Genomic DNA, 15,779 nt, shown 5'->3' with positions numbered 1-15,779 from the left:
CCAACCTAATGGATCAAACAAAGGACATCATTTGTAGGCCAAGTCTTTTTCTGAGCGTCTCTCTCCTCAGCTCTGCATACCAATCCAATACAGCCCAAGGAAAAAAAGCCACGCTGTGGTACGAGTGTGCGTGTGTGTGTGTGTGTGCGCGCGTGCATGTGTGTGTGTGTGTCTCTGGGCCGGGGGTTGGAAGGTCTGTTTGCCTCTCCGCCAAGCATCGATTTATCCTTTTCTCCAATTTATTTCTCCTCCTTGCCTCTGCAATCCATTCAGATCTGCCTCTAGGGGAGGAACTCGGGGTAAAGACGTTGTCAGGCCTTGCCGTTGCCTCCTAACACCGGCTCAAAACTCATCTACAGGCCCGGGGACCGTGTACCCCTGCAAGGACACGTCGGGCAGCAATGTGTGCATGCAAACAGCTACCTGTCGTCCGGCGGCACACTTCTGTCAAGGCTGTAATTGGCCTGATAATGCAGCATAAAGGACAGTGACAGGGGCTTGTGAATTTGTTTCAGCTCAAACGCTGGGGCTGGAGCAATGATTAAGTAGACCGCAAAATGTCGTCTAATTTTCTAAGGAGCGTTATACCCTGGTGTTTTTTCTGCAGTAACAACTGTTGGAGAAGCCAGAATGATATTTAATTGTTCCTCATAATCAGGCCTAGACTACGAGCAGATATGATGGGAATAACAATATCTGGAGTCCCGATTCAACTGTCTGATCCTTATCTCTGCCTGTATGATTCTGACATTTTCAGATGTTATTACTCACACTCAAGGATTTGTATCCTAAAGCCTCGACAGTGACGACGACGGCGCTCAACAGAAATGCTGCATGTGCACAAATCCCACGGCTCTACCCCCTATCCACACACACACACACACACACACACACACACACACACACACACACACACACACACACACACACACACACACACACACACACACACAGAAACACCCTTGACAGAGATCTGTGAGCCATTCTTCAGTGTCACAGTGAGCGACGCCTGGCACATCCTTATACCTGAAGTTGATCAATGCAGATATGTCCAGGGGGAAATTGAAATCCATAGGAAATTAGGCGACGCAAGTGATTTATTGGAACAGTAAATCATGGTGCCTGTGATGTGTGGAGAGTCTGTGTTCCAGCTCTGTGCGCCATACTGTACCTTTCCTCTTAGTGACATGGCGATATCAGCAGCTCGCACCTTCTTCTCCCTCTCCATTTGGTAGATCCACTGCAGCAGGTCCATAGGAGGGGACTGGTCCCTCTGGAACAACCACCCATGAGGGATAGGATGATTCAACCCCATGGACACAACACTCTGCAGGGGTCCCTCTGAAGTTAAAAATAGAAGCACAATTAGATTGCTGTATGCCTCACTACCTATGTTTCTATCTACAGTACATGCCAAATATGTTTCTATTGCATTTTTAAAATAAGACAGGAGCGGTTCTGTGGTCTGTAAATACATAAAGTGTGCTGGAGTGGCTCTAGCTCAGGTAGTAGAGCGGGTCACCTACTAAGTGCTCCAGTCTGCATGCCAAATATCTTGCCCAAGGATGCATTCATCGGAGTGTGAATGTGTATGAATGCTAGTTAGGTAGCACTGAAAACCTAGAAAATTGTGATTGGGTGAATGAAAAAGTTGTATAAAGCGCTTTGAGTGCTCAGATAGAGTAGAAAAGCACTATATAAGAACCAGTCCATTTACCATTTCTGAGGTTTGTAGCAGAAAAATGTTATTCAGGCAGTTTTGCTAAAATAAATGATATTGGGTGATATTTGCCTTGCAATTTCATTTTGCACATACATCAGAAGATTTTATCGAGTCAATCCTGTTTTGTTACAGTTTACAAACTGTTATTTTCAGCCATTGTTGTGCAATATTTTTATATGCAGGGTTTTACTTGCAGGAGGAGTTCTTGTTCTTCCAAAGAGCCCTTATTTAGATTGATATTAAAATCAGCAGCAGCTGATTTAAAACCAGATTTTTGAATTTATACTTCTGTTACTCAACAAGAAAATTTACAGTACTTTTTTGTTTTCGGTGAGATACTGCAACACAGACTCATTGCCTTCACCCCACCAAGGGCTCACTGTGAGCCAAGAGAGTCATGCAGGAGTTTTCATTGTTAGCGGCAGACTCTGCCATTTCAGTGTCAGACTCAAACTGTCTACCCTTCAAAAGGGATTCCCTGCATGAAGATGCAATCCAGCCTTTCCATTTATCTCACTGACATCATCCTCTTTAGTTAGAATAAGTAAGCGCAGTGACACAACATATCCATCTGTTCCTTGCATTAATAATATCAAAGAATGTGTAAGAATCATTTTGCAGAATTAAAAAAAGAAAGAAAAAAAGCAGGAAGCATGTATTCTATCATATTACAGAGTATAATATTGTAGTAATAGAGGCACACACACATAAAAAGCACTAGTCTGTCCTCAACTTAGAGGATGCTTCTCAGCTTTCTGTGTATTAAAAGATCCCTGTAAGGATGAAACTGCAGGACAGAGTCACTTACAGCACAAACAGCAAAATGAAAAATATATATCTGACAGAGTATTTGTAGTTGAGGGGACTGAGTTCATGCACAAATGTTCAAATAAATCCACAAGCTTTCCTTAAGAATAAAACAGAGATAGTGTGTAGTGTGAATCCCGACTGAAGAATCAGCCCCCCACCTCTCAAACACTCCCAACTCCCCCTGCCTTTGCTGTTTTTTTTCTCTTCCAGGTACATCACTTGTGTTCTTCTAGCTTGTTTTTGTCCTGCTTTAATTGCTTTTTCTTTTTTTTTTTCCTTTTGCAGCGAAGGAAGAAAAGACAACAACAAGGCGGTGAGGGCTGCAGCTAATGGAGAGGCTGTAATTGTGAATGGAGGCATTCATCTGGAGACATCGTCCGTGAATTGCGCTGCACAATACCCAGCGCCGGGCTGCTCAGATCACCAAGCAGTCACCAAGCACGCGTGCACACACGCACACGCGCACACATATAAACATGCTGAACCCTCAGATCACTGGTGCTCAGAGGAGCAACGTAATCACACTTCCGCAGAGAGAAAGACATCGAAAAGGGGAGGAGAGAAGGAGAGGCTGAAGAGGGGGGAGGAAGGGAAGAAGAGAGGAGAAATTATACAAGGAGATAGGAGGAGAGGAAGGGGGAGGAGGAAAACGGAATGGTGAAATTGATGTTTCCTACCATTTGATTTGGGCCACAGAGCCCAGGAGGCAGATCAGATAGAGCTACATGCACACACAGAATCAGCACATGCAAAGAAACAAGGATGCATGCACACCATCCCTCTTCCATAGAGCCCATACATGAAAGACACGCATGCACAGACTCATATACAGAGGCATACATTTAAAGCCATAAATCTGTACAAATATTATGTAAATAACCTGTAGAAGCTCACAGAACCATCTCACAAACCCCATAATTTCTTCTACCTGCTTGAACATTTAAACACAAACACACAAATGCACACACACATATTTTTTAAAGAAGACACAACAAAGCCTATAGTATGGAAGGAAAAAAAAAAGCCCTCATCCCGGCGAGGCGAGACGAGACGAGGCACCTGTCAGCTCGGTGGTTCCTGCTACTACAGAGAAACATCAAGAAACAACAACTCAATTAAGCACACCATCCCTGTTCAATTACTGCCACATAATCACAGCAATTTACCTTCACTTGCTGCACAGCCACCAAACAAACACACACAGAGGCACAGGCGCACGTACAGAGGCGGTTTCCCCTCACAAACGCCAGCAGAGACACAGCCGCATCACAAAGACTGACCAGACTGGATTCATTCTACACATCATTAATGTGAAGCTCATCTGGAGGCATCCGCAGGCTAACCAGCATCAAACAGACACGGAGGACGACGGCAGAGAACAATTTAAGTGAAATGCTTATTCACTAAATATGTGATGAACAGCAACAGCACTTCCCAACATGTCCATTACAGTACTGCCACCACTATAGCACAGCTTCTGTCTAGCAAATGTAGCTCGGTATATTTAAGGGTACGCGCTGTAAGTAAGTAACAGAAATCATTTGTGACCCAAATCTGTTCATCTTAATCACTTCTTGCACATTCTTTATGACACCAGGGATCTCAAAATCATCAGTAAGTTGCTATAATTATCGTCATCATTAACTAAGAGTGAAATAACCTTTCCACAATGGTCCTGTTTGCTATTGTGCCTTGCTTCTGATATTCTTTTTCTGTGAGTGGCATAAAGATTTGTTATTTTATCTTTCCAAGAAATCAGACAAATTTTGTGTCTTCAGACGGTGTCCGTTGAGTTGCCTTTATATAAATATACAAGTTCGGCTAAAACTGTAACACACAGGTTTAATGCTAAAAAATGGCAGCAGTTCCTCATGGGACCTCAAATAAACAAAGAAATTGTACACAGTGTAGTGCAGTGAGATGGCTTTCCCCAGTTTGGCCAGCACAAAGCTCAAACTCCATCCATACATGTTCAGGATGAGTGAGAATGCCAAATGTGAGCCATGGTTTCACCCATCATCAGCATGCAATCTAAATAATTCTTCTGTGGCAGAACAAGAGCAAATCCCTCCCTGTAAAAAGAAACAAGCCTAGGGAGTAGTGACGCTGACTTAAAGGCATTCAAAATCTGCAGAAGTCTGTTATACACTAACACAAACATAGCAGCTAAAGACCACATGACCCAGGGTGATGCTGATGCCATCTGCCAAAGATTCATTTTTAAAAGGTAACAAAAAGCAGAGATCAACAGGCTTATAGGATCACGCAGAGGAGAGACATTTTTGGGACAAATCTACAGTTGAAGTGCTGTTTCAATGATAATTTTCTTGTGCAGCTCGTTTTCATCAACTTTGCAGTCAGTATTGTGATGATGTAATAGTGTAACATATCACTTTCTACAGGGAACTCATTAATTACTCTAAAAAGTACACATACAGTGGGGCAAAAAAGTATTTAGTCAGCCACCGATTGTGCAAGTTCCCCCACCTAAAATGATGACAGAGGTCAGTAATTTGCACCAGAGGTACACTTCAACTGTGAGAGACAGAATGTGAAAAAAAAATCCATGAATCCACATGGTAGGATTTGTAAAGAATTTATTGGTAAATCAGGGTGGAAAATAAGTATTTGGTCAATAACAAAAATACAACTCAATACTTTGTAACATAACCTTTGTTGGCAATAACAGAGGTCAAACGTTTACTATAGGTCTTTACCAGGTTTGCACACACAGTAGCTGGTATTTTGGCCCATTCCTCCATGCAGATCTTCTCGAGAGCAGTGATGTTTTGGGGCTGTCGCCGAGCAACACGGACTTTCAACTCCCGCCACAGATTTTCTATGGGGTTGAGGTCTGGAGACTGGCTAGGCCACTCCAGGACTTTCAAATGCTTCTTACGGAGCCACTCCTTTGTTGCCCGGGCGGTGTGTTTTGGATCATTGTCATGTTGGAAGACCCAGCCTCGTTTCATCTTCAAAGTTCTCACTGATGGAAGGAGGTTTTGGCTCAAAATCTCACGATACATGGCCCCATTCATTCTGTCCTTAGCACGGATCAGTCGTCCTGTCCCCTTGGCAGAAAAACAGCCCCATAGCATGATGTTTCCACCCCCATGCTTCACAGTAGGTATGGTGTTCTTGGGATGCAACTCAGTATTCTTCTTCCTCCAAACACGACGAGTTGAGTTTATACCAAAAAGTTCTACTTTGGTTTCATCTGACCACATGACATTCTCCCAATCCTCTGCTGTATCATCCATGTGCTCTCTGGCAAACTTCAGACGGGCCTGGACATGCACTGGCTTCAGCAGCGGAACACGTCTGGCACTGCGGGATTTGATTCCCTGCCGTTGTAGTGTGTTACTGATGGTGACCTTTGTTACTTTGGTCCCAGCTCTCTGCAGGTCATTCACCAGGTCCCCCCGTGTGGTTCTGGGATCTTTGCTCACCGTTCTCATGATCATTTTGACCCCACGGCATGAGATCTTGCGTGGAGCCCCAGATCGTGGGAGATTATCAGTGGTCTTGTATGTCTTCCATTTTCTGATGATTGCTCCCACAGTTGATTTTTTTCACACCAAGCTGCTTGCCTATTGTAGATTCACTCTTCCCAGTCTGGTGCAGGTCTACAATACTTTTCCTGGTGTCCTTCGAAAGCTCTTTGGTCTTGGCCATGGCGGAGTTTGGAGTCTGACTGTTTGAGGCTGTGGACAGGTGTCTTTTATACAGATGATGAGTTCAAACAGGTGCCATTCATACAGGTAACGAGTGGGGGACAGAAAAGCTTCTTACAGAAGACGTTACAGGTCTGTGAGAGCCAGAGATTTTCCTTGTTTGAGGTGACCAAATACTTATTTTCCACCCTGATTTACGAATAAATTCTTTACAAATCCTACCATGTGGATTCATGGATTTTTTTTTTCACATTCTGTCTCTCACAGTTGAAGTGTACCTCTGGTGCAAATTACTGACCTCTGTCATCATTTTAAGTGGGGGAACTTGCACAATCGGTGGCTGACTAAATACTTTTTTGCCCCACTGTATTAAGTACAATCAAGTCTGAAACATACAAATTCACATCTTACTAAGTTTAAGTTTACTGTTTCTATGACAAACTTCATATTTAGCAGACAGATTTGGAAAGCTATTTATAAAAAATATGAAAACGCACTCTAATCTATTCTGCACACAGCGTAATACAAGCTAGTCTGGAAATTAGAATCATCCAAAGTCATGACTGAGGGTGATGCTCAGGGCACAGTGTGGCTAACTGGCCCACTACAGAATGATGTCACTGGGGATACGACTGAGGAATAGCAACACTGTAAGAACCTGTGAATGAAGTGAGTGTGTGTGTGGACAGCAGATTGACTAACAGCTTGAACTTGGGTTAGATCCAGGAGCATGGGGAGGGATACATGGATGGATGAAGAGAGAGGGAGGAGGGAAGAGGGGGGGAGCCATTGATTTCTCAACAGAGAGATCAGCATCTTGACAGAAAGAGACGAGTGAGCAACGGAGCAAGACACACACACACAGAAAAAGAGAGGAGATACCCACTGCGGCCCTCGGGTGAAATTCCATGACTTTTCCATAACTGAGCTTGAGTACTTTTATGTCCTAAAAACACACCTTCTTCCTAATTTGGGCTGAAACAGGGATGTAATGCGAGGAAAAAAAGAAATCTAAAATAAATCTAAACTTTGACAGCACTTTGGTTAAGGTTCCTGACTTTGCCTGACTATCAGTAAAAAGTGATATTCCAGGACCTCCATGACCAGTGTGAACCCCTGTTGACAGAGATCAACAAGAAAGTCTGGGTACGTCTCTCTCTCCCAGCATGCCTCGGTGAGTCTAACAAACCTGAAACCCCCGACAGGGACACAGAGGAAGGCGCTGTGGCTTTATGCTGTGTGTGGCTAACAAGATGTGTGTGTGTGTGTGTGTGTGTGTGTAAGTTGTGTGCAACAGGGAAGCTGACACACACTGTGGAGGAACGGGTGGGATTGAGAAGGGGCAGCCAGGGGTCACGCTGTAATTACACATCATAGTCCCTGTGGTCAGTCCACTGACTTCCTCTGACTGCGGTGCCTCAGCCACACGAGCAGGGATGGCAGGTGGTGGTGGGAGTGGATGGTTGTAGGAAACTTGGAATAATAAGGATAGCACATGTTATATCTATTTTCAGATTTCTATTGTTTAATTAGCTCGTGTATTATTTTTTCCTTGTCCTGTTTTTTATATTAACTCTGTGCATCGTTTGCAGTACGTCCAGCACACATGTCACACCTCTACAGTAACTCAGCCTCCGTGCCTACCTCGGAGTGTACCGGTTGCCGCTTTCACATACCGTGCGTGGTCCTGTGTGGGTGGTAGGTGCCATAGAGGATGAGTGTAACGCTGTGTAGAGCTCCGGCTGCCTCCTCTTCACTTGGCCTCGCGCAGCTCCTCACTGTGCCCTTGCGGTCAGTCACCTGGAAACAATCACCATGACAAAGACACCATTTCACCAAAAAATCGATCAATCGATCAACAAGTCAATCAATATTTTATGTGAAAATGTCCAAACACAGCAATACTAAAACCAAAGGCAAAGAATGAGAAGATATGTGAATAAAGCATGTAATCGTTAAACTGAGAATTTATCTTACAGTAAACTATTGGATGAACCTTTTCATGATGGAAAAAGTTTTTTTTAGGAACGCGCCAGACTTCTCTTATAAAAAGGTGATGAAGTAATGGTATACATAAACATGAAATGGATTTTGATCTGTAAATTATCATGCAGGATCCATTCTGGCATAATTTAAATATCTAACTTTAGTTCATATCAGCTGAATTAATCCCAGATGCTTACATCGGATTTTGCACATGCGTCCCAACAGAAGCTCTGGTCTCAAGAGGTTAAGAAAGAGAATAAACATAGTAGCAGACTTCCCAGCATGCATTGTTACAGAGATAAAACTCCCCAGAGTGTCTGTCCGTTACTTTTACATTTATTAAAGCATAAAAACTGTGTACTAACGCTTCTTACTTTGTTTAATCAACCCACATTTTTAAGGCAGGAAGAGCTTATGTGTTAAAACCAAAGTGTAGATTACAAAATCATAAAGTCTTCATACAACAATACAAAAATAAACTCGATGGCAACCTTGAGTGTATAATGTGGATGGATATTCAGTAATGTGTTTTTTTATAATGAAGATATCTTCTGGAAAGAAGGAATAAGGAATACTGTTACTGTAAGCATCAGTCTCAGCCCAGAATTTCACATCCACAGTTTTTAGTTTATTTATTTATTATTTTTTAATTGAGTTTAAGAGTTTAAGTGAAGGACAGAAGTTATTCATTTACTCTAAACAACCACAAAGAGTATCGACATGCCAACTGTTCAGCTTTTTTTGAGGGATGTTTTTGGCTAGAGGTGGGTGGGGGTGAGATCATGTGACAGCTCAATCTGATGACTTAGTACTTAAAACTTGTACACAACAACACAAAAGACTTGTGACCTTTAATTTACAACGAAAAGCCTTTGACTGTCACAGCAGCCAATGCAGCGTGTTGCAGCAAAAGTGCAAGTTAAGGTCTGTAATCTCCAAAGGTACAAGATGAATCATTCTGTAATTGTCAAGGCAAAAATGAACTTCATCCCTACAAGAGCTGGTCAAGAGCATTCAACAGTGATCTTAGAGAAGCAACTGTTGCTGCCTGTCAATATGACAAGTGGTATAAGAACATTTCTTTTAACAATCTGAAGTCACCATTCCAAAAACAGAAGCAGTATTCATTCGTGGAAAACATTCTAGACAGCTGTCAGTGAAATTCACCTCAGCATCAGTCCGTGCAATGCGCAGAGAAAGTCCAAAAAGATCCAAAAGCTACATCTCATACTCTACAGAGCTCACTTAGCATGTTAAATGCTAATCATGACTTGCAATTAGAAAAAGGCTGAACAAATATGGCCTGTTTGAAAGGGTTGCCAGGAAAGAGCTTCTTCTTTCTATTAAAAAGCAAAACAAAACATGGCAGCGCATCTTAAATTTTTAAAATTGAATCTGAACAAACCGCAAGACTTTTGGAACTATGTCCTTTGGACAGACGAGACCAAAATGGAGATGTTTGATGTGATGTTTTGTCCAACTGTCAAGCACGGTGGTGGAGGTGTGATGATTGGGTCTCGTTTTCAGTCACAGGACCTGGATACCTTGCAGTCATTTGGTCAACCAACTGTCGACTACTGCCATACAGACCTAGATCTAGATTTAATCATGAGGCCATCTGTCTGACAGCTAAAGCTTGTCCCATATGTGGTCAAGTAACCGGACAAGGATCACAAGTGCCCCGGCAAATCTACAACAGCAACAGAGTTGCAATGGCGCAGTCAAAGTCCAGCCTCAAGCTGACTAAAATGCCTGGCAGGACCTTAACAGATCTGTGCATAAACGAATGCCTGCAAAATTCAATGAACTGAAGCAATGCTGCAAAGAAGAGTGAAGTCTTCAACAACAATGTGAGAGACTGATAAAGTCATACGGAAAACTATGACTTCAAGTTATGGCTACAAAGGGTGGTGAAAACTATCTTTTTCACTCTGTCATGTCAGTTCTCTGACTTCCACTTTCAATTACATCAAATCATTATTTTATTCATAAATCAGGACAGTATTTGGATAAAAAATGGAAAAATGAAATCTTTTCTGTAGCTCAGCCCACAGATAATTAAAAGGAACATATCTAAATTACCTGACTGTTATGAAAACCCACAAAATCCCCTTTTAGTCAAGCATTGTTCAAAGATGGCTTTATACCATAAATCTGCTACATCAACTGTCCAGTCTGCCTCTCTGCCTGTGTGTGTGTGCATATGTGTGTGCGTATATTCTATGCAGTGTTTGTGTGTGTGTGTGTGTGTGAGAGTGCTCAGAGCAGATCGGAGGCCAGGCATGGCAGCCCCCAGCTGAGTGCTGCATTGATTTGTTGTTGGTAAACAAACAGCTGGATGCTACAGGTGGATCGATATGCCTTGCATGCCTCCTCGCCTCCCAGCAGGACTTTCTACTAGGTTGACATGGCTCTCTGAAGAGCTGCAACCCTGCTGTCACCGGGAAACCTCACGAGTCAAATATTTCAAATTCCAGATTGTTTCTAATTGAGCTGAAGTTCGTTTTACACATAAAGTTATGTTCCTGAATCCATAAAATATGCTTGTGAGTTCCATAACTTTGTAATCATTTTGTAAAGCACATATTTGGTGTCAACTATAAGTGCACCTTATCTTCATTATAACTGAAGATAAGGCAAACATTAAGAAGCAGTCATCCAGCTATTACACTGAAGGCGTGATGAAAATGACATTTAACTACAATGTTATAAAAAATGTGAGAACTACATGTGGAGACAAAATCGGGGCATAGAGGATAGAAAGATATTAAACTGACTTTTAGACAAAAGGGAGACAAAGAACATGAAAGGATTAGCAGAAGTAGAGGAACAGAGGGGAAAGTGGAAGGATTTCAAAAGCTAGAGAGAGAGAGAGAGTGAAACTACAGAGACAAAAAGAGGTTGGAGAGGGGGATTAGTGATGGGCGAGAGATGGCAGGATATCGAAACGGGTGAGTGTCAGGGTGATGGGAGCGAGACCCGGTGACTGGGAATGATGAGGAAGGAGTTCAGAAAGAGATGCTGATACACAGGTAGTGGAATTGTGAAAAACAACAACATAGGAACAGTGAGAGATGGTGAGAGTGGGAGGATGATAGACAAAATGAGATGAAAAGAACAAAAACAGAGCACAAATTATGCATTTAGCGGAGAGCATCACTGAGAAAGACAATTAAATGGAGACATGCAAAGAAAAGACAAGAAAACTGTACTTTATGATGTTTTCAGTGCTTCTTCCCAGAGGAAGTATCAACTCCTTTCCAGGACACCCCGCTCCACATTTATACAATCAAACACCTGGAAGATACTTTCACCACAAGTCCATAATTCTTAAAAGTACAGCTCCTCTGAGAAAGGACGTGACTTTGCACCGTTTTAAATTTCTGAATCAAAGCAAAGCTCGCTAGCAGCTACATTAGGCATCACTGCTGTGTCATTTCTCCAACCATTTCTACACCATCCTCTCCTTCTTAAAAGTTGACACCTTTTTACAAATACGTACTGATTGTTTTGCAGGTGGCAGATGTTTGTTTAGTCACTGTTACTATGGGTGTTCATTCTAAATAAATGGCTTTGTTAATTCTGCCAAGAAATGGTCAGTTTGTGATAATATAAAATACTTTCCTGAGATATGTTTCCACATTTTTTAAATATAGCTTCACTTTAATCTGAACCAATTATGCCTTCACTCTTTTTTCTCTCATGTAGTGGGGGAAATACTTGTAATAACGATTTAATCGCCTGCTAATTTTGTAAGTTTGCTCACTACCAAAGAAATGAACAGTCTGTAATTTTGTGCTAGTTTTATTTTAGTGGAGAGAGAGACAGTATATCAAACAAAAATCTGAAGTTATAAATTGATTTGCATGTCACTGAGTGAAAATAGTATTATTTTATTTATTAGTATTATTATGAAAAAAGTAGTTGATCCCCCACAAAAAACTTGACTTGGTATTTGGTGGAGAAACCCTTGTTGGCAAGCACACTAGTAACACGTTTCTTGTAGTTAGTCACCAGGTTTGCACATCTCAGGAGGGATTTTTTCACTCCTCTTTACAGAAACTCTAAATATTTTAGGTTTCTTGGCTGCTGCTTCACAAGCTTCAGCTCCCTCCACAGATTTTCTATATAGGACTGAGGTCTGGAGACTGGCTAGACCACTCCATGACCTTAATGTGGTTCTTCTTTAGCAGAAGGTGGCAACTAAAACAGTTGCTACCTTCTCACCTAACTTCTTGCTGATGGACTTCACATTCCAGCCTTCTGCAGGTGTACAATCTTGTCTTGACCAGGTCTTGACCATGGTGGTGGAAGAAGCTGATTCTGTGGGCAGGCTAGCATTTTATTCACGTAATGAGTTGAGATCAGGATATAAGACATCTATCGTCTTATTTATAACGATAAAAATCACAAAAATTGAACCTTTTCTGTAAATTCTGTGAATCTCGGGCAGCTCGACTTGCGTGAAGTGTTTCCAGCTGGGCGTCATGTACCCGGAGTCGAGTGTTTGACCCAATCCATGAAACTATATATTTTTCTACATAAGTTGTAACGGCCGCCGTTTTCGTTGTATTTATTACACGGTGTGCTGCGGGGGAAAGCCCGTTCTAACGTTTGCATCTAAGGTTTATTTTTTAGCACATAACGGCTCTTTTTTGCTTCTCATCCGTAAACACTCTACATACTGTTTCACGTGATTCCGTTTATTTTGAAAAGTCTCAACAGGATCTTGAGCTTTATTGTAAAAGGCTTATGTGGAAAATAAACAAGCGGACACGCCATGGTTTTATCGTCGTTGTTGCTAACGACAACGCATGAAAACAGGCACATGTCGGTCTGTAGTGTGGTTATATTGAATATAAGAGAAAGAGAGAACTTTAAGAAATAAATATAGCCACTACAGTGACCATCAAAATGATGAAAAAATATTGCCGTAAACAGTTTATTTTGCGACACCACGAAACAAACGATAGCGTAAAATGAAACGATAAATGGCTTTTATATCATCGTTATATCGAACAGCCCTAATCAGGAGTATCTGAAATTAAGCAACTGATTGATGTAATCTGTGTATCACATGGGCACAAAGTCAATCTGTGGGAATCAGAATTGGAGATGGGTTGTAGGAGATCAAATACTTATTGCACTCAATGTAATGCAAATCCCTTTATGACTTTTATGTAATGTGTTTTTTTTTCTGGATTTCTGTTTAATATTCTGTCTCTCACAATTAAAATGATACTAGCATAAAAACGAGAAATGGTTTATTTCCACCACTGTATATTTACTGTTAAAATAGTATGTGATCATAATAAGTACATTAACATATTAACTCACCCACTCACTTTAGGAGGGGAAGCCAATCAAGAAAAAGTTGGCTTGAAGACTGACAAGCTAAATTGACAGACGTATAAACTGAGGGGCCAGTGCCCAGTACAAGAAAAATGAAGATTATTCTAAGCTTTGACTTATGCAAAGCTACCGTAGTAGACTCTAAGAATAAAAACTATCAAGCGAGAAATGAGGTCCCATTTTAAAAGACTTATCAAGTCTAACTTCATATAATTTTATATAAGAGAAAAATTTAATCTGTAATTTAAAAAATAAAACTGCTGCACTGTCTGTTAAATGTTATTTTCTTTTCACAGATAACAGAATATTAAATAATACGGTTTCCCACCCAACAGTTCAGTCTGCAGTTGTACTAACAGGTGTAAAATGTGCAACAGGAAGTTGCTAGACAACGGCACATAGGGCTCAGTCTACTCTCATGGAATAAACAGAAGCTTCAAAATAAAACCTCCAAAAAAAGAAACCTGCGATTGTTGGCAGTGTTAGAGAGTGAAGCAGTGTCAGATGGGAGGGGAGGAGGAGTCTTGCTGCGTCTACATATGTAAAGCAGCAGGGAAGCAGCAGTGTGTCAGACTGAGGCTCTGGCCCAACCTGGGCTCCTCACTGCTCCCTCCAACACATCAATCATCCAAAACAGGGCCATCATAGCCACGCTGCATGCTGGGAGACACACATGCACAGACACACACACACTGCAGCAAGCTTACACGCAAATGTCTGCACAAACACACAAACACTGCTTCCATCAACACAGACATTTAAAACTGCGCACACACACAGAGTAAACAAATATTCAGTGAATTGCAAACACGCGCATGTACTGCACCCTCGCACACGGCCAGCTTCTCAACAGAAGAGACACACGAATATACAGAATAATATGCTGCAAAAGCACACACATACAAACACCTAGAGTGCAATGAATTCACACAGACACACACACAAACTAGAGTCACACTCTCTGTGCCTCCCAGTCTCACACAAAACAGATAAACAGAAATAGGTATCCTGTGCCCACAGGGTGCCCTCGCCCCCGACCATCTGCGACGGGTGCCAACACACAGTGGGTGATATTTACATGGAGACCCCCCTCCACTACTCCCCTTCCTACCACAATCACACACACACACAAATTTAAAAAAAAAAAAAAAAACGAAGGGAAGGGAAGCAAGAAAGAAAGAAAGAAATACCCACAAAGGGCCGCTTGGATCGCTTGATCTCCCAAACCTCATTAAACATGCAAATATATGTAAATATATGCACCTCTAGAAATCCACCTTGGGCCAAAGTGAGTGAGTGTGTGTGAATGAAAATGCATGTTTGTTTGCGTGTGATTGTGTTTCTACTTCAGGCTTTGACAGTGTTTCTGCCAAACTTGATACTGTGTGCAAGTATGTTGCTGTTACAGTAACGGCAGAAGATGTTCTTACACTGGTTTTACCAGAGGTCAGCAGTACTTCTCCCCTGTACAGGTAGTACATAACATTGTAGGATAACTTTTTAAAGTCCGAAAAAAATCTGCCTTTTAAAAATGGGACCTAACATCACCTCTAAGAATATGAGACTGCAGCGAGTATGTTTTTCTCATTTCTGAATTATTTTTCAGTGTAGAGTTCGTAAAAGCCCCAGATACACATTTTCTCCTTCGACAAGTTAAATCCAGCTTTCCAATTAGTTACTATAGTCAAACCACATTCAGTTCGATTTTATTTATACAGCGCCAAATCACAACAACAGTCGCCTCAAGGTGCTTTATATTGCAAGGTAAAGACCCTACAATGATACAGAGAAACAATCAGATGACCCCCTATGAGCACGTACTTGGCGACAGTAGGAAAGAAAAACTCCCTTTTAACAGGAAGAAACCTCCAGGAGAACCAGGCTCAGAGAGAGGCGGCCACCTGCCAAGCCTGAGGATGAGGGGAGGAAGACAGGACACAACATTCATCGGGCCTGTACAGTTAGACTAAAAACATAAAATCCAGTTAGTGTAATACTTTTTCAAGATGCAACGTCTAAAAAGTAAATATCAGAGCACTGCAGCTAATAGCACACGCTTGTATTTAATACCAAATATGATGATGAAGCAAATAAAACAACCTTATCGTAACAGTCTGGTGTTTTTAACGAACACCATCTTACCCCAGAAGGGTTTATCATTTACCCAGCGAGAATGAACAACACAAACTGTACCATATTCATCAACTCAAGGTGGAAGACAGTGGCAGAAACTG

The 15,779-nt window shown here is 41.7% G+C and overlaps 1 protein-coding gene across 2 annotated transcripts in view; it reads right to left on the bottom strand.

Annotated features, from left to right (window-relative positions):
- LOC102206784 (furin-like protease kpc-1) overlaps positions 1 to 15,779 on the bottom strand; it is a 200,413-nt gene that overhangs the window by 5,932 nt on the left and 178,702 nt on the right. For both annotated transcript variants that reach the window (XM_005741284.2, XM_005741285.2), the window contains exons 17-18: positions 7,884 to 8,007; positions 1,172 to 1,341 (exon numbers count right to left, since the gene is read on the bottom strand). In XM_005741284.2, coding sequence (XP_005741341.1) covers positions 1,172 to 1,341; positions 7,884 to 8,007 — 294 coding nt within the window. The remainder of the gene's footprint in view (positions 1 to 1,171; positions 1,342 to 7,883; positions 8,008 to 15,779) is intronic.

This window comes from Pundamilia nyererei, unplaced genomic scaffold (assembly GCF_000239375.1).
Source record: "Pundamilia nyererei isolate P.nyererei 1_Seehausen unplaced genomic scaffold, PunNye1.0 scaffold00109, whole genome shotgun sequence".
Classification (NCBI taxonomy): Eukaryota; Metazoa; Chordata; class Actinopteri; order Cichliformes; family Cichlidae; genus Pundamilia; species Pundamilia nyererei.
The sequence above is the reverse complement of the archived record's forward strand: the minus strand, read 5'-3'. Positions and strand labels throughout refer to the sequence as shown.